At 47.9% G+C, this 19418-nt stretch overlaps 1 protein-coding gene across 3 annotated transcripts in view; it reads right to left on the bottom strand.

Annotated features, from left to right (window-relative positions):
* The window catches only part of asic1b (acid-sensing (proton-gated) ion channel 1b), a 703894-nt gene that overhangs the window by 146588 nt on the left and 537888 nt on the right, over positions 1-19418 (bottom strand). Inside the window, exon 1 of one of the 3 annotated variants that reach the window (XM_068024456.1) lies at positions 5844-6407. The exons of the other annotated variants lie outside the window; for them this stretch is intronic. Coding sequence (XP_067880557.1) covers positions 5844-6407 — 564 coding nt within the window. Of the gene's footprint in view, positions 1-5843; positions 6408-19418 lie in introns of those variants that run through there. 3 annotated transcript variants of the gene reach the window in all.

Genomic DNA, 19418 nt, shown 5'->3' with positions numbered 1-19418 from the left:
GCTACACTTCAAAAGTATGTCGATGGCTGGAAAGCACTTTTGGAATATCCTGAGTTGTAAAAGCCAACTTCTCCAAGACATCCACAACATGTAGGGGACACAAAGGCACCCCCTAGAATACTCAAAAGAATGAGCATCTGTTTCGTTGTTCACTTAATTGGGATGCAGAGAAGGCTGATTTTCACCCCCTCATTAACCCATTGTAGCTCCTCAGACGTTCACAGTATGGCTCGAAACTCAGGCTGGTGGGTTAATTATCTTTGAATTTTGTTTTAATGTGTTTTTCAGAATACTACAATCACTTTATAATTTGACTTCAATCTCTATTTAATGATTTCACATGTAGGAGGCCATCATCTGCTTTCTCACGATGACAAGAAAAACCATGAATTTCGGGCAAGTGGAACATTCTGGAAACGCACGACAGGTCCGCCAGCATCTGAGAGAGGATGCCACTCTTCCACGGTCTTGTCTGCAGCCGGGTGGCCCTGGTGAGGAAGCATGTGGTGCCCGCCAGTGCACTGAGGCCTTCTGTGACTGGCGGGTACCAGAGGGACTGAGGGCATAGAATCATAGAAAGATTAAGGCACAGAAAGAGGCCACTTGGCCCATCGTGTCTGTGCCGGCCGAAAAATGATCCGCCTATTCTAATCCCACCTTTCAGCATTTGGTCCGTAGCCCTGCAGATTATGGCACGAGATGCATATTCAGACTCCTTTTGAATGAGTGCAGGGTTTCTGCCTCAACTACCCTTTCAGGCAGTGAGTTCTAGACCCCCACCACCCATAGTACAGCATAGTAGATCGCCAGAACCATGTTTCTATTTGGTTTGATAACATTCCTTTATAGTTGAGTTTTTGTTAGTTGCGCCCCTTTATAAAGGTTTAAGGTTATTTGATTTTTAGTCAATGACACTCCCAATGTCTCCTTACTGCTTATTTTCGAAAAACCATTTGAGAGATGAAAGATGGGCTAACATTTTAATATGAGGAAATCCTGGTGATAGATCATGTGACAAGATGTCGTCTTTCTTTTAGACAGCGATTGACCGGCTGTGTATTTCCAGCATTTACAGGTCTAGCTGTGACTTGCGGAGTGTTGCAAGGATCAGTGCTGGGACCTAAGCTATTTACAATCTATATTAATGAATTAGATGAAGAGACTGAGAGTAATGTATCTATGTTTGCTGACGATACAAAGCTAAGTGGGAATGTAAGCTGTGAGGAGGACATAAAGATGCTGCAAAGAGATATAGACAGGTTAAGTGAGTGGACAACAAAGTGGCAGATGGAGTATAATGTAGGGAAATATGAAGTTCTTCACTTTGGTAGTAAGAATAGAAAAGCAGAGTATTTTTTAAAAGGCGTGAAACTTGTAAATGTTGATGTTCAGAGAGACTTGGATGTACTTATACAGGAAACACAGAAAGTTAGCATGCTGGTACAGCAAGCAATTATGAAGGCAAAAGGCATGTTGGCCTTTACTGCAAGGTGATTGGAGTACAAGAATGAGGAAGTCTTGCTACAATTAGACAGGGCTTTGGTGAGACCACACCTGGAGTACTGTGTGCAGTTTTGGTCTCCACATTTAAGGAAGGATATATATTGGAGGCGGTACAGTGAAGGTTCACTAGATTGGTTCCTGGGATGAGAGAGTTGTCTTATGACGAGAGGTTGAGTAAATTGGGTCTATACTCTCTGGAGTTCAGAAGAATGAGAGGTGATCTCATTGAATTTACCAGATTCTGAAGGGGCTGGATTGGGTAGACACTGAGAGGTTGTTTCCCCTGGTTGGGGAATCTAGAACATGGGGACACAGTCTCAGGATAAGGGGTCGATCAGTCAGAACTGAGGTGAGGAGGAATTTCTTCACTCAGAGGGTTGCAAATTTTTGGAATTCTCTACCGCAGGGGGTAGCGAATGCTGCATCGTTGAATACATTTAAGACTGGGATAGACACAGATTTTTGATCTCTCAGGGAGTCAGGGATATGAGGAGTGGGCGGGAAAATGGAGTTGAAGCAGAAGAGCATCCATGATCGCACTGAATGGCTGAGCAGGCTCGAGGGGCCAAATGGTCTACTGCTGCTTCTCTTTCTTATGAACTTATGATGCAGCCTCTACTCCGCAGAGAATCGCAACTATGTCGATCTGGGCCTGTTGTGGTTCAGAGAGCAGGGATTCCTGAAAGCTCACCTCCTTCTACCTGGTCTCCCTGCAATGTCAGCTCCACAAACTCCTTCCATCTGTTGCCGCTGCCTCTCTGCCTCTAAGCACCTTCTCAAGGGCAACTGGGAATGGGCAATAAATGCCAGCCTTGCCAGTAATGCCCACATCCCCAGAAATGCCATACAGCTCTTGTAAGACTTACCCCATCACATTTTGCTGATAATAGGCCAGGTGTGTCCTCCAACCCATGTAAGCGCTGCCACAGGAGATCTGCCAGTATTTATAAAATATTTACATTGGTACAGCTTGGAATGCAACTCTCCATTAGAGTAAAGGAGAAGTCTGTTTTGTTTGACAAAGGCTTCGGATTCCATTCATTAGCTGACACAGGTGGCAAGGGACACAGTCCCTGTTTAAAACTGCACTCTGGGCTGCCTGTCAAAATCCTTATCTACTGAATAGTACCAAATGGTTGCTTGGCAACCACAAATAATCAGGTTGGTTCAAATTTGCTTTTTTTTTGGTAGACTTTATTAAGTAGTTCTACTACTTTAGTTCTCCTACTTTATTAAAAGTAGGAGAGTCACTGGATAGCGACCAGGAACAGGACTTCAGGCTGATGTGTCCCTGTACGTGGGGGGTGGGGGGGGGGGGCGCGGTGGGTAGGATGCTGAGGCCAACTGATGGGTCCCAATTGCTGTCCCAGCAGAAATCAGGAACTCACCACAAACCTGGGACCGACTTGGTGTGTAGGGCTCAGCACTGCATTGACTGGCGCACTTCGTCACTTAGTCAGCAGTGGGAGCTTTACACCAAACCTTCGATGTCGGGCAAGCTTACGGCAATGTTAGTATCCTGTGTACATTTATGGGCATGTTTGCCCAGCTGCCTAAGCCTTAAACTCTGGGATTCCCTCAGTAAACCTCTCCAGCTCTCTCTCTCCTCCTTTAATCCTACCTCTTTGACCAAGCTTTCAGTCACCTGTCCCAACATCTCCTTGTGTGGCTCGGTGTCCTATTGCTCCTGTGAAGCGCCTTGGGACTTTTTACTACGGTAAAGGCGCTATCTAAATGCAAATTGTTGTTGTGACCTAATAGAAGGCAGTTGTGACCTTTTGGAATGTGCCAACAATTCAATTTCAAGTTTTGTTACTTCCAAACTCTAACCTGCAGCCTGCCATCGAGCACACCACTCAGCAAGCGCATCGGCTTCTGGATACACTGCTTTTGCCCGGTCAATATTATTGACCTGAGAACTGCAAGCACATCTTATCAGATAATGCAGGATAGCACACTGCTCCCCACACCACCATCACAACATCACGTAAACAGCCAGCATCACTTGCCATGTTATTGCTGCAGCCGATCTGAATTATATCTGAAGATCGCAAGGTCTAAAACAAAAGAACGTGAGTGTGTTGCTCGGAGTTTTACGTCGCACCAACAAACCCAGCGACCGCTGAAAGCTCGTCAAGCCCCTCAGAAACTGAGCCCAGCTGATGCATTTACTGTAAAGCTGGGCTTTGGTCAGATAGCCTGCTCCTAAAAAAGTCCAATTTTGAATACAGGGCTCACACATCAAAGTGACAGCTGGCCTTAGCAGTGCAAACACAGCTTTATTTGCCTCTGTCCTTCACAGTGAATAACAAGAGCCAATGGCAACTAAAAAGAGTGTTCTACATGATTGAATTTCTTTTATTTTGACACAAATAAAATCGACTGTCAATGCACAGATTCAGCATTTCTGTGGGGAGAGAAAGCAGCTGGGGAAGAGAATGACAGCAGGCAGCAGATAAAAGAAGACTCGAGCATAGATGCGCCTACAGTTTCTGTTAACAATTGGCTGTACAAATGAGTGACTAATCTCCACAATGCGTAGGATGTAAACTTGTAGCCTTCCCTATACTCTGATGTTAGTGCAGCAACAGATTCAGTCCAATATCTCCGCAGTAAACTAGTTACTCAGCAAGACCTCCATGTGGGGATGAGAGTCCACACTAACTGAGTACCTCAATGGCCCTGGCAGCCTGTGGGACCAGCGCACTATGGGCGGCACAGTGGCGCAGTGGTTAGCACCGCAGCCTCACAGCTCCAGGGACCCGGGTTCAATTCTGGGTACTGTCTGTGCGGAGTTTGCAAGTTCTCCCTGTGTCTGCGTGGGTTTCCTCCGGGTGCTCCGGTTTCCTCCCACCGCCAAAGACTTGCAGGTGATAGGTAAATTGGCTGTTATAAATTGCCCCTAGTGTAGGTAGGTGGTAGGGCATATGGGATTACTGTAGGGTTAGTATAAATGGGTGGTTGTTGGTCGGCACAGACTCGGTGGGCCGAAGGGCCTGTTTCAGTGCTGTATCTCTAAATAAAAAAAATAAAATAAAATAGCTCTCTGCTGCACGTGGGATTGTAAGCTATGTATTGTATAAGTGGGTTTAAAGGCAAATGTCTCCCCACACGTTCACACAGGAATAAGTGAAAGTCGCTCAGCCATGTCTTTGTGTGAGCCTGGTCACTAGTGTTTACGGGGAATGTAGCTGAGTTTAAGAGGGTAATGTAACCATGGTAACAAGATGATCAGAAGAGATTAAGAAGGGCTAAGAGCATTTTGCTGGGTCTACGTTTGTTATTCTGCTGTCACTTGTATGTATCTTTGCTTCGCTGCAATTTATTGGTAGTGGAATCCAAGTTAAAAATGGTACCTAAGTAGAAGTGAATCACTGTATAACAACACTCATACAGGAATCGTGAGTGTGGTGTCTCAGTAAAGACCTCATTCTGCATTGTTACAACTGTATGCGGGTATATACTCTGTTGTTAAGGTAACAAGATGCATTCAAATGAGGAAGCAGTCCAACACTCCACATAGTGACAATAAGAAAGGGTTACATTCTATTGGGCTTAAACTGATAATGAGCCAATATCACAGTCACCAATCTTCAGGTGTTACAAGGAGTGCAATGTTATGAACACAAGGCAAGTCTGATTCCAAATCCAACAGAGAAAGAAAACAAGTAAAAACGCGCATTTAGATAGTGCCTTTCATGACGTCCCCAAAGCACTTCACAGCCAATGAAATACTTTTGAAGTGTAGTCACTGTTGTAATGTAAGAACCATAGATCCTTTTCACAGTGGCATGCATAGGCTTCTGCATGTATGCATAAAATTAATGTGCTTGAGACAAAACACAATGAGGTTTATCTTGAGATGCAAGTGATCAGTGTGACAGGAATAGTAGTTTGCGACGTTTTTGAAAAGGTTGATTTAAATAGCCTGGAGAGATGGTAAAACTACCAAATACTTTGAATAAACTCATACCCACACAAACTGCACACCCCCCAAGTAAGTTTGAACTTACTTGTGGTATCACACGCTACACCCTATCCTCACACAATACAGCCAGCCCCCACTTTTATGTTGTTTTCTCAACTGAACTATAAGAAGAAGGATAAAACATCAAAGCTTCTTCACTGGCAGGGTCTGCAGACAGAACACTCCAGGGGGCTTTGGAAGACGAGGTCACTGCAGTGCTGTTCCTCAGTGACAGGTCAGAGATAACAAGTTCAAGCCAACCTGAATGATTTTGCTATTACAACACAACTGGTCTCTGCTTGGAATCCACATCTCACTCAATATGCTGAATATACAATGCTCACATACACCAAGAAAAAGGTCGGGGACTCACAGTTGTAAAGTTCTGCGGGCCACACAGCCGCCCCCGGAATCTGCAGTCAAGGACCATGTCCTCAATTTGGTGACCCAGGCGGTTGAGAAGTTTGAACATGACGTTCTCTGTTGCTCGAGGTGGCAAGAAGTGTGAGAAATCCAGTAACTTTTCAAACCATTTCCAGCGCTTGTCCTTTAGGATCTCCCGAGCTGTGGGGTTTATGCTCCGGCTTTCGTTCAGGAGACCGAGCCAGTGGCCAGTAAGGTAGACGTCCGACTTGGTCATCTTTCGGAGGATCAGCATGTTGTTGTTGCAAATGGTGACAGCGGGAAACGAGAGGTTCTTGGCCCAAATCATGTGGAGTTTCGTGTGGACTGGGGTGGAGAGCAGGTACTTAATCCTGTTGGAGGACCATGTGCAGAGTAGCCCAAATGAGACGAGGAAAGCTATGAGCCATAGCAGCCGACGCTGATAGGAGAGACGCTTGCAGAAGATGTATTTGATCCCATGGAGTTTTGTGTGCTCCAGGAATGGGTCGGTGACTTCATTCAGAGGATGGTCACCCTTGCAACCGATGCCCATAATTGTCCTGCTTAGCCTTAACTACAGCAGTGGACCACTGCCATCATTTCAAGCCCTTCCTACCTTGACGAACGGCTGTGGCTTCTTTGAAGAAGAGAGATTTCTCTGGCAAAATCCACAGTGTGTGCATCCTCCTCCAGACTGCTGCTAACTGAACAGCTCAGCCTGCAGCTTAGTTACAGAGTAGGTGCACAGCACTGAACAAAAGCCCCCACAATAGAGGATCCTGTATTAACCTTCTTTGTCTTTTCCTAAAGGCCCATGGCAGTTATCCCCATACCCGCACTCTTCTTTGGGATGTCCCTCGCCACTCCGGCATGCCATTTACAATTCAATGATCTAAGGAAGAAAGGGGTTGGCAACAAGCAAAAAAAAAAGCACAAGGGAGAGCAGCTCCCTCTGTCAACCAAGTTCTGTACTAACGTTGGTGAGACAGACTGGATAGGCAGCAAGTCGAGGAGGAGACCGGCAATCTGCCAATTAAAAGTATGGATGAGATGCTGGCCGGAGCTCTGAGCGAGCTTGAGTGAATGATAGGGAGTCACAGCGACAAGGCTGCTATATAAACAGTGATTAAAACTTGCCAATAAAAGGCTGCTTAAATGAACTCAAGCGACTCAGTGTACACTCACAGCAGGGTTAACACTCTCCTTGCTGTCCTTCACTGAGCCGTTAGCTATTTGCCTATACTTTGTCAGAATAATGATAGTTGATTGTCTGTGGCTCCAGTGGCATTCAGCAGATCTTTAACCCTCTAATAACAGCAGTAACATGTCAATGGCACATCCAATCGAACAGCAGATTTTATTTTCCTCCCACAGCACGGTACACTGCAGGCTTTTAAAATGTTATTGCATTTGAAATTCAGCTTCAGCCATGTCCAGCTGCATTGTACTAGTCATATGTGGAGTTAGTTGTTGACACTTTATTGGCACACGTGATGGCTCGGTGTCTTCAGTCACTGAGTACACAGTGTGTCTACTCCTGCCTTCAGTTCCCAGTCTCTGCTGAGTTTCCTGATGGCAGTGCAATATTACAATGGGATAAGGAGTGTCAGAATTGACTCAAATTCCCATACTTCCTGACTGGTCAATGACGCCTGTGGGATGAGGACAAAATCAGGTCTTGACAAAAAAAAATTCTGGAACATTTTCTCGAAATTTCAGCACATGGGAAGGTCTGTTTCTTCTGGTTGGGAATCACTTGATCCTTTTCAGAAGGTGAGGATTTCTGTTTCTATTCATGGTTTTCCATTCATGTGTCCCCATTCCCGGGCTGGAAGGGTAGCAGCGCAGTCTGTTTGGGAGAAAGCTGCTGAGAACGATATATAGAGGGTCACTTTGGGAGGCTCTGCCCCACTGGTGTGCAGCCTCATCAGCAGCGAGTTGGAAAATCAGGCTACGGTGTTGTAGCCCCACCTCCGCCACCACCGGCGATGCTCGACGCCAGGAGTGAAGTCTCGCAGGATTTCCTCCACAATGTCTGTGAGTGGAAGCATGAGAAAGAAGTGCCGTGGAAATGCAGAGTCGCGCTCCCTCCACGCTCATACCAGCTCATGCGCTTCAGTCTCAGAACTGTGCTCCACTGCACCAGCGTGATGTTGTTTTCCTGTGCCCTCTCCGAGTGAGCTCACCAAATTTGTGCCAATTTTGGGACAGTTCTGTGCCCACACAGATCTGGATTGTGACGACTCAAACACATCTCACATTGGACCCTCACAGTCAAGCAGGCAAGAAGAGATGTTCCTTGCACCTGGGATGGATTTTACTTTGAAAAGGACGCCTCTTTAAATTTACTGAGGCATTCAACTTGTCTTTTCGTCCCTCCATGATCAGCTGACAGCAACTGGACTCCAAGAGCACTTTAACAACAACATGCATACAACAACTAGCATTTATATAGCACCTTTAACATAGTAAAATGCCCCAAGATGCTTTACCCAACACAATTTGACACTGAGCCACTTAAAGAGATATGAAGACAAATGACCAAAAGCTTGGTCAAAGAGGTAGGTTTTAATGAGCTTTTTAAAGGAGGAGAGGCGGAGAGGTGTAGGGAGGGAATTCCAGAGCTCAGGGCCGAGAAAGTTGAAGGCATGGCCACCAATGGTGGAGCGATTAAAATCAGGGATGCGCAAGAGGCCAGAACATCCAAGCTCAGAACTGTTTCGTGGACAAGGATGGCATTATGGCAATTTTGTTTTGTGTGTTTTCAGATAGATGGTCTCAAATGAAACTCAAGCCTAGAGCAAATGGATTAATGTTTAAGCTGGCAGGGCAAGAAGAATGGCAAGTGAGTATGATAGGGGGTGGGGATGTGGGAAAGCGGGGAGTTGGTGGGGGAGGAGAACTAACTGCAACTCTGAATGGAGGATGCCTCAGAGATGTTTATTATCATCTCTCAGGTAAGAATGACAAAGACTTTGACTGAAATCGTAAATGGAGGGTAACGTAGTGGATGTAACAGGAGGGGGAAAAAATCAGATGTGGCATTCTGGAGCTAATCTGCCAATGACAAATGACGCATCTGCCTATGTCCTGGATTACAAATGGTATTGTGTGATTGGTATCAACAGCTCAGAGATGTGTAACTTGTTAATTATGTCGCGCACTCAACTCCCATAGATTGTATTTCAAGTGATAACTGGAATATTTATAGCAGTGTTTTGTCATTATGTGTTATTAATGGCCATTAGATATTTTTTGACAAGAGGTAACCCTCCTTAATTGTGTTGAATGACACCTTACTGAAGTGGCCATTCTTCATGTCGACGACTAAACAGAAAGTTGCAGCAGGTTATTCAACTGTGACGAGCATTGCAGCCAAGCCCCGAGCTAGTCCTTGCCTACTCATACTTTGTAGCAGGATTCATTGGCTAGCAATGGGAGTGGAAATGTTGCTGGATTTTCCCCATCCTCCTGATCTGTATGGCTCAATTACTCTCTGGGTTACCCCCCGCCCCCCCGCCCCTTACCAAACTTGGCAGGTGAGTGCCACGTTTTCCAGTCACATGCCTGCAGTAACAGTTGTGCCCACCTGCCCCATGAAACCACTGAGGGCACACCTCCTTCGACAGCACCTTCCAAACCCGCAGACTCCACCATCTAGAAGGACAAGGGCAGCAGATGCATGGGAACACCACCACCTGCAAGTTCCCCTCCAAGCCACGCATCATCCTGACTTGGAACTATATCGCTGTTCCTTCACTGTCACTGGGTCAAAATCCTGGAACTCCCTTCCTAACAGCACTGTGGGTGTACCTACTCCACTTGGACTGCAGCGGTTCAAGAAGGCAGCTCACCACCACCTTCTCAAGGGCAAATAGGAATGGGCAATAAATGTTGGTGTAGCCAGTGAGGCCCACATCCCAGGAACGAGTTTTTAAAAAAGCCAAAACAGGCATGATCTTGATAAAACTGGCAGAATTGCTCCCTGAGGAACTTTGAGGGCCATTGGTTCTTGCTGTTAATGGTCAGGTTCGGTTTTTTTCCCCCCTCCCCCAGTTAGTCCACCTTGCCATGTTCCATCTGTGGGCAGGAAGGAACCCTAACCTTCCATCCTTGCCTGACCAAAATCAGCCTGGAATTCCCACCATCAATGGAATTCAGGACCTGTTTGTCTTCTGTAGCTCAGCAAATAGCTGAGTGTTCTTGGGCTTCACTCAACCCCGGCGGATTAGGCCTCTCCCTAGCCTAGGAGCATCATGGTTGCCAGGCCATCCAGGGGTGATGTCAGGAAGCACTTCTTCACACAAAGGGGAGTGGAAATCTGGAAAACTCTCCTCCAAAAAGCTTTTGAGACTGGGGAAGATTTCAAAACTGAGATTGATAGATTTTTGTTGGGTAAGGGGATTGAGGGTTACAGAAGCAAAAAGTGTAGATGGGGGTAAAGATACAGATCAGTCATGATCTAATGGAATGGAGAAACAGACTCACAAGGCTGAATGGCCTCCTCCTGTTCCTATGCTCGAAGTAACCTGACCATCTTAAGTAGGCTGCTCAAGGTTAATGAGATTCAGTGATCAATCTCTGAATTGCAGTAACCATCAGGGAATGGATTTAGTGCAACACAGGCTTACTGTGCATTTACCAGTCAGAGCAAATGAGGACGGGACTGACGACTGTCTTGGCAGACATAATCTTTGACCTCGTGGCACTTTTTCTGTGTGACTTCCCAGGGCTGATCAAGCTGAGGTGAACCCAGCCCAGAGATGTATCACAGCAACATTACGTAAATTAAGAAAGGACTTACTTGTTCCTCAGATTTCCGAGTGATTCCATGAACCATTTGCTCTGTTATTGAGCTGCACAGACCAGGAAGATCCCAGGTTCAATCCTCAGTCACTCCTGAACAGCTGATTTGAACCAGAATGGTGGTAGAGTATAAAATATAAAGGGGCGAAAGGTTTGCGACAGCTGTACAAAGCCTTGGTTAGACCACATCTAGAGTACTGTGTACACTGCACCTTCGAAAGGATATATTAGCCTTGGAAGGAGTGCAGTGCAGAGAATGTTACTGGGGCACCAAGGGTTAGATTATGAGTGCTTACATAAACTAGGTAGTTCTGATGAAAGGTCACAGACCTGAAACGTTAACTCTGTTTCTCTCCCCACACATGCTGCCTGACCTGCTACTTCCAGCATTTTCCGCTTTATTACATAAACCAGTTTTGTATCCCATGGAATAAAGAAGCTTAAGAGATGATTTGATTGAGGTTTTTTTAGATTTTGAAAGGAACTGATAGGGTTAGTTGGAGAGGAACTTTTCCGCTCATGGGGGGAGTCCAGGGCAAGGGGACATTACCTTAAAATCAGAGCCAGCCCATTCAGCAGAGCAGTTAGGACACACTTACTCACACAAAGGGTGCTTGAAGTGTTGAACTCTCTCCCTCAAAAAGCAGTAGATGCCAGCTCAATTAATCGTTGGAAATCTGAGATTGATAGATTTTTGCCAGACAAGGGTATGAAGAGATATGGAGCTGTGATGGGTAGATGGAGTTAGGATAGAAATCAGCCAAGATCTCATTGAAAAGGGGAACAGGCTCAAGAGGCTGAATAGCCTCCTCCTGTTCCTATGTTCCTAGGGGTTGCTCCGAGTGCCTCCACACCCCTACCTGGGTTAGGGAGCCAGGGGATCTGCTCGTGATTGATACCCAGTGATTTCTGCTACAAAGTGGACATGCATGAGCTTCGGGTGGGGGACAGGTTGTGATGCCCAGCCAAAAAGTCACACCCTTCAGGAGAGGAGGGGAGGAAACTGGGGACAAACATATTTTTCAAAGACAAAAGGACACTGGGAGAATATATAAATATTCAAAAGAAGGTTTATCCTGGGAGTGGGGGGGGGGGGGGGGGTGAGGGGGTCGGGAAATAACTCCCCTGATCTTAAAAGGGAGCTGTGCTATCTTGCAAGATACAAACTCAATGAAACCAAACTGCGATGACGTTTTATGGAGTTTCTGTACCTGAGTCATAAGTGATAAGTTAGAGCTGGGATTGTGATATATCAGATAGCAATATAACAGGGAATCATGCTTTTGAGTAATTGTATTGTATGCTTTCTTGATTATGGAGAAACACAAATGCGACATGGGGAGTCCCCTGTGGCTCAGTTGATAGTACACTTGCCTCTGACTCAGAAAACTGTGGTTCAAGTTCCCCTCCAAGATTTGAACACAAAAAAATCAAGAACACTCCAATGCATAACTGAGGGAGTGCTGCACTGTCAGAGGTGACATCTTTCACTTTCCATGATGGAAGGGGTCACCAACAGCACTATCAAGTGGCACTTACTCAGCAATAACCTGCTCAGTTCGGGATCCACCAGGGTCACCCAACTCCCAACCTCAATACAGCCTTGATCCACACATGGACAAAAGAGGTGAGAGTGATTGCCCTTGATATCAAGGCAGCATTTGACCGAGTAGGGCATCAAGGAGCCCGAGCAAAACTGAAGTCAATGGGAATTGGGGGAAAACTCGCTGCTGGTCGGAGACATACCTAGTGCAAAGCAAGATGGTTGTGGTTGTTGGAGGTCAATCATCTGAGGTCCAAGAGTTCCTCAGGGTAGTGTCCTAGGCCCAACCATCTTCAGCTGCTTCATCAATGACCTTTCCTCGATCAAAAGTGGGGATGTTCATTCATGATTGCACAGTGTTCAGTACCATTCACGACTCCTCAGATAGTGATGCATTAAGAACGAGACAACATCCAGGCTTGGGCTGATAAGAGGCAAGTAACATTCACGCCACACAAGTGCTAGGAAATCACCATCTCCCCTTGATGTTCAACAGCGTTACCATTGCTGAATTCCCCCACTATCAACATCCTGGGGGTTACCATTGACCAGAAACTGAACTGGACCAGCCACATAAATACTCTCTCTACAAGGGCAGGTTAGAGGCTGGGAATTCTGCGGTGAGTAACTCACCTCCCGCCTCCCCAATGCCTGTTCACCATCTATAAGTCAGGAGTGTGATGGAATACTCCCCACTTGCCTGGATGAATGCAGCTGCAAAAACACTCAAGAAGCTCGACACTGTCCAGGACAAAGCAGCCTGCTTGATTGGCACTCCATTCACCACTGATGCACAGTGGCAGCAGTGTGTACCATCTACAAGATGCACTGCAGCAACTCACCAAGCCTCCTTCGACAGCACCGACCAAACCCATGACCTCTACCACATAGAAGGACAAGGGCAGCAGATGCATGGGAACATCACCACCTGCAGGTTCCCCTCCAAGTCACACACCATCCTGACTTGGAACTATATCACCGTTCCTTCACTGTCACTGGGTCAAAATCCTGGAACTCCCTTCCTAACAGCACTGTGGGTGTATCTACCCCACATGGACTGCAGTGGTTCAAAAAGGCAGCGCACCACCACCTACTCAAGGGCAATGAGGGATGGGCAATGAGGGATGGGCAATAAATGCTGGCCAAGCCAGTGATGCCCACATCCCACGAATAATTTAAAAAATGAGATGCTAAAATGAGGCCCCATCTGCCCTCTCAGGTTGATATAAAGATCCCATGGTACTATTATTTTGAAGAGGAGTAAAGGAGTTCTCCACTGTGGCCTGGGAAAATATTGATCCCTCAAATAGTCACAAAAATAGATTATCGGGTCATTATCACATTGCTGTCTGTGGGATCTTGCTGTGTGCAAATTAGTTGCTGCATTATGACAGTGACGACACTTCAAAATACATAATTGGCTGTAAAGCATTTTGGGATGCCCGGTGGTCGTGACTGGTGCTACAGAAATGCAAGACTTTCTTTTTTTCCCTACTGAGCAGGGTGCTCATTGCAACACTGAAGGTGTCAGAGACTAGAGTGTCCTTCAAAGCCCTGAATGAGCCAGGAACTGGTGCCCACTATTTGAGACAGGACCTAAAACTTTGATTCAGGGCGCACATCAACCACGAGAAAGGGACACCTGAGTCAAGAATGAAAGATAGATAACATGATAAGGTCAGCATTAACTGCAAGGGTTTCATTTTCAAGCCAGTCAGTCGTTTCTTTTGAAGACCGTGTAGAATCTGGGAGGGATTCACTTGCAATGGACGGACACGAGGAGAGAGAGACAGATAGTTCTGGATGAACAGGGATTCAGGTGGACATGGCAAAGTCTTAGAAGGACAAGTGACTTTTAAACAAAATGGCAGCTGTCTGAGTTATAGAGCAGTTCCACCTATGCGACAAAATGGACCAAATTCTGCGAAAATTCATGAGGCCACCCCAAAGCAAAACCCGAGCCAGCATTGCAAGGAAGAAAGACTTGCATTTATATAGCACCTTTCACAGCCTCAGGACCAAAGCACTTTACAGCCAATGAAGTACTTTTGAAGTGTAGTCACTGTCACCATGTAGGAAGTATGGCAGCTAATTTGTGCACAGCAAGATCCCACAACCAGCAACGTGACAATGACCAATGTTTCAGTGATGTTGGATGATGGATAAATATAGACCAAATAAGATGACTTTGGCGACAGCAGATCCTTCACTTGGGCAGCAGTGCTTTGGCCCATTAAAATTTTTAGCTTGTCAACAGTTACCTTCTGAAAGCTAACATTTTTAGTGGCTTAAGATTATTTTGACTTTTGATTTTCGCTGCTGTTTTACACCATCAGATGGAAGTAAATTTGCATGTTGGATCTTACTTTGTCAGAGATACTTTTTTCCCCCCCCCAAAATATACTTTATTCATAAAAATCTGTAAAAAATGCATGACAAAACAGTACCGAGTTGACATTCCAAAAAGTGCAAAGGAAATCAGTTTTCTTCAATACAGGTGTGAGTTGCCTCACAACCCTTCCATTCCATTTTACATACAATGTACATTTTACAGCAAACAAATCTTTTCTGGATACAGTTTGAGGGGTTTTCCATGTTTCCAGCCCCTCGGTTCACTTTGGTGGGGGGACCTTACACTGTGGTCTTTCCCCATTGGGCCTTTGCAGCAGCTGCCCCAAGCTTTAGTGCGTCCCTCAGCACGTAGTCCTGGACCTTGGAATGTGCCAGTCTGCAACATTCAGTCGTGGACAACTCTTTGCGCTGGAAGACCAACAAATTTCGGGCAGACCAAAGAGCGTCTTTCACCGAATTTATGGTCCTCCAGCAGCAGTTGATGTTTGTCTCGGTGTGCGTCCCTGGGAACAGCCCGTAGAGCACAGACTCCTGTGTTACAGAGCTGCTTGGGATGAACCTCGACAAAAACCACTACATCTCTTTCCACACCTGCTTTGCAAAGACACATTCCAGAAGGAGGTGGGCAACCGTCTCTTCCCCACCACAGCCACCGCGGGGGCATTGTGTGGAGGGGGCGAGACTTCGGGTGTGCAGGAAGGATCTGACGGGGAGGGCCCTTCTCACCACCAGCCAAGCTACGTCTTGGTGCTTGTTTGAAAGTTCTGGTGATGAGGCATTCTGCCAAATGACTTTGGCAGTTTGCTCAGGGAACCATCCGACAGGATCCACCATCTCCTTTTCCCGTAGGGCCTTGAGGACATTCCGTGCAGACCACTGCCTGATGACCACACCTTTGGTGGTCAAAGGTGTTTTTCTGCAGAAACTTTTCCACGAAGGATAGGTGGTATGGCACGGTCCAACTGGATGGAGCGTTCCGCGGCAATGTGACCAGGCCCATCCTTCGCAACACCGGAGACAGATAGAACCTCAGCACATAGTGACACTTGGTGTATGCGTACTGGAGGTCTACATACAGCTTGATGCAGCCGCACATGAAGGTGGTCATCAGGATAAGGGCGATGTTGGGTACATTTTTCCCGCCCTTATCCAGAGGTTTGAACATCGTGTCCCTCCGGCCCGGTCCATTTTGGATCCCCAGATGAAGCGGAAAATGGCTCGGGTGACTGCCACGGCGCAGGAGTGGGGTATGGGCCGGACCTGCGCCACGTACAGCAACAACGTGAGCGCCTCGCACCTGATGACCAGGTTCTTACCCACAATGGAGAGAGATTGCTACTCCCACATGCTCAACTTTTGTCGTACCTTGACTACTCGCTCCTCCCAGGTTTTGGTGCACGCCCCGGCCCTTCCGAACCATATCCCCAGTACCTTCAGGTAATCTGACCTGACGGTGAAGGGGACAAAGGATCGGTCAGCCCAGTTCCCAAAGAACATGGCCTCGCTCTTGCCGTGGTTAACTTTGGCTCCTGAGGCCAGTTCGAACTGGTCGCAGATGCTCATCAGTCTGCGCACAGACAGCGGGTCCGAGCAGAAGATGGCGACGTCATCCATGTACAGGGAGGTTTTGACCTGAGTGCCTCCGCTGCCTGGGATTGTCACCCCTCTTATGCTCGCATCCTTCCTAATAGACTCAGCAAAGGGTTCAATACAGCAAACAAACAAGACCGGGGAGAGAGGACAGCCCTGTCTGACTCCAGATTGGATCGGGAAACTTTCTGATTCCCACCCGTTGATTGAGACTGCGTTACTGATGTTTGTGTAGAGCAGTTTGATCCAATTGCAGATTCCCTCCCCAAACCCCATTTTGGAAAGCACGTCCATCATGTAGGTGTGCGATATCCTGTCAAAAGCCTTCTCCTGGTCCAGGCTGATGAGGCAGGTGTCCACCCTCCTGTCCCGGACGTAGGCGATCGTATCCCTGAGTAGCGCGAGACTATCAGAGATCTTCCTGCCGGGTACAGTACAGGTCTGATTGGGGTGGATCACCGAATGCAGAGCAGACTTGACTCGACTGGCTATGACTTTGGACAGAATCTTGTAGTCAACATTAAGCAGTGAGATGGGCCGCCAAATTCCTGATTTTTGCCCTCTCCCCCTTCCGCTTGTAAATGAGGGTGATGATGCCTTTCCTCATGGATTCTGACATGCTGCCGGCCAGGAGCATACTCTCGTACACTTCCAGCAGGTCCGGGCCGTCCCAGTCCCACAGGGCCGAGTACAACTCAACCGGTAAGCCGTCGCTCCCGGGAGTTTTACTCGTCTCGAAGGACTCGACGGCCTTTGTCAGCTCGTCCAGAGTTAGCGGCTTGTCCAGTCTCTCCCTCATGCTGTCATCTAAGACCTCTGTGATAGATGACAGGAAGGACTGGGAGGCTCTGCTGTCTGTGGGCTTCACGTCATACAGCCCAGCATAAAAGGATTTGCTGATCCTTAGTATGTCGGACTGCGAAGACGTTACCGAGCCATCCTCTTCCTTCAGGCTGTTGATAACAGAGCTCTCTCTGTGTGTACCTTTTGGAAGAAGTAACGCGAGCACGTCTCATCCTGCTCGATGGAGCGGACTCTGGACCGGAAAATGATCTTGGAGGCTTCCGTGGCAAAGAGTGAGGCCTGCTGGCTCTTCACCTCATGGAGGTCCTCCTTGACCTCGACCCCCATCGACTGCAGCCAGAGCAGGTTTTGCATACTTTTCTGGAGTCGGGACATTTCCCTCAGCCTCTCTCTCGCCCTCGGAACACCTTTGAAGATAAAGAACCTCTTGATGTTCTCCTTGATCGCCTCCCACCAGTGAACTGGAGACTCAAAGAGGGGTTTCACGGTCCTCCAACCTTTGTAATCCCTTTTGAGTTCCTCAACGTTCTCTGGGGTCAGCAGTGTAGCATTGAGCTTCCATGTCTCCCTGCCAACCCGCTGGTCATCCTGTAAGTGACAGTCGGCCAGTAAGAGGCAGTGGTCGGAGAAGAACACCAGCTTGACGTCGGTGGATCTGACCGTGATAGCACGGGACACAAACAGGAAGTCAATCCTGGAACGGGCAGACCCGTCCGATCTTGACCATGTGTATCTGCGCTGCGCTCCGTCTGCAGGTTTGCTGAAGACGTCGTGCAGTTTGGCATCTTTAACTGTTTCTATTAGGAATCTGGACGTAGCGTCCAGTTTGCTGTCGTCTCTGCCAGATCATCCAGCTGCGTCGATGATGCAGTTGAAGTCACCGCCTAGGATGACCGGCCTGGACGTCGCCAGCAGCAGTGGGAGCTGCTGGAAGACGGTCAGCCGCTCGCTGCGTTGTACCGGGGCGTACACGTTGATCAACCGGAGTGGAGCGTTGTTGTACATCACGTCTGCTACGAGGAGGCGGCCGCCCACCACCTCCTTATCTTCGGAGATGGTGAAGTTACCTCCCCGCAGCAGAATACCCAGGCCGGAGGAACGGCAATCATTACCCCCTGACCAGATCGATGGCCCGTGGGACCACCATCGCGACCACTGCCTGCAGGTGCTGAGGTGTGGTATTCCACACTCCTGCAGAAACAGTAGGTCGGCTTTGACCTTGGCAAGGTAATCCAAGGTTGAAACACATCACGTAGTAGATTTAATGCTACGCACATTAATGGAAGCAATTCTTACACCCATTTTTTAAAAGTCATTTGTTGCTTCCCATACCATTTCTCCTTGCTAGTCCCAGTCCTTCGGGATGTTCCTGCATACCCATCGTGTACACAAGCTGTTTCACGTTCGTTGGGCTCAGAAACCCCTCCTGGTTTTTCATGCAGGGTTTGTTCCGCTGGGGTGACATCGGGGGGGTCTTGTAGGCAGCAAGGATTGGGCTGTCCTCTGCTGTTCCCCTCTGTTCCTCCTCGAAAACGTCACTGCTCCTGGCTTCCCGGAGCTGAGGTGTGCCAGACGTGTCGTTGCTCTCGGTGTCCCGGAGTTGGGATGTGCTGGCCGTGTCATTAGGTGTGACGCTTTGGGGTTGGGGCACGCCGGGCCCATCACAGCTTTCAGTGCCCGGGGTCTGGGGGGGCTTTATCTTCCAGCTCCTTTGAGTTCTGCCGCCTCTTTTGAAGGGGCCGTCATTCCAGCACTTCCTCGTCCAGTGAAGAGGAGCTGTTGTAGTCTGTCTCAGACGGTAGCCTCCTCTTGCCACTGGTTTGGGTGGTGGCCTGTTCCGCTTTTGGAGGTTTTTTCTTTGTGGTTTTCCTTTGTACCACTTGCCACTGACCTGTTTGTCCATCTGCTGCCTCCTCCTCCATTGATTCTGTCTGTGGAGGAGGAGTTTCCGAGCGCAGGGTAGGTGCTGGGTCGCTGGTTTCAGCTGACTCCCCTTTCTTCTCCTTCTCAGGTATACTTTCCTCGCTGCAGAGAAGGTTGCTTGTCTCCTTTCGAACACCAGACGCCTTCGTCGTACCTTCTCCCGGCCTTTCCTTGGACCTTGCCGCCTGAGCATAACTGAGGCAGCGTTTGGGGCAGGTTTTGTAGAGGTGGCCTGCCTCACCGCACAGGTTGCAACACTTACTCTGTTTACAGTCCTCGGTCTGATGGCCTTCCTTCTTGCAGTTCATTGCAAACAACCGTGCTGCAGTTGGCTGCCACGTGACCAGATTTGCCGCAGGTACGACAAACTCTGGGCTGCCCAGCGCAGACCAAGAAGCCTCGACTTCCCCCGATAGCGAAGCTGGAGGGAGGGTGGATAATGGCCCCATTGGCATCGACCTTCAAGGTCACCTTGACCTGCCGCTTGCTGGTCCAAATCCCAAAGGGGTCCTTGACATCAGTGCTGCTGCCGGCCACCTCGACGTA

Source organism: Heterodontus francisci, chromosome X (assembly GCF_036365525.1).
Source record: "Heterodontus francisci isolate sHetFra1 chromosome X, sHetFra1.hap1, whole genome shotgun sequence".
Classification (NCBI taxonomy): Eukaryota; Metazoa; Chordata; class Chondrichthyes; order Heterodontiformes; family Heterodontidae; genus Heterodontus; species Heterodontus francisci.
This window is presented reverse-complemented; position numbering and strand designations above follow the sequence as displayed.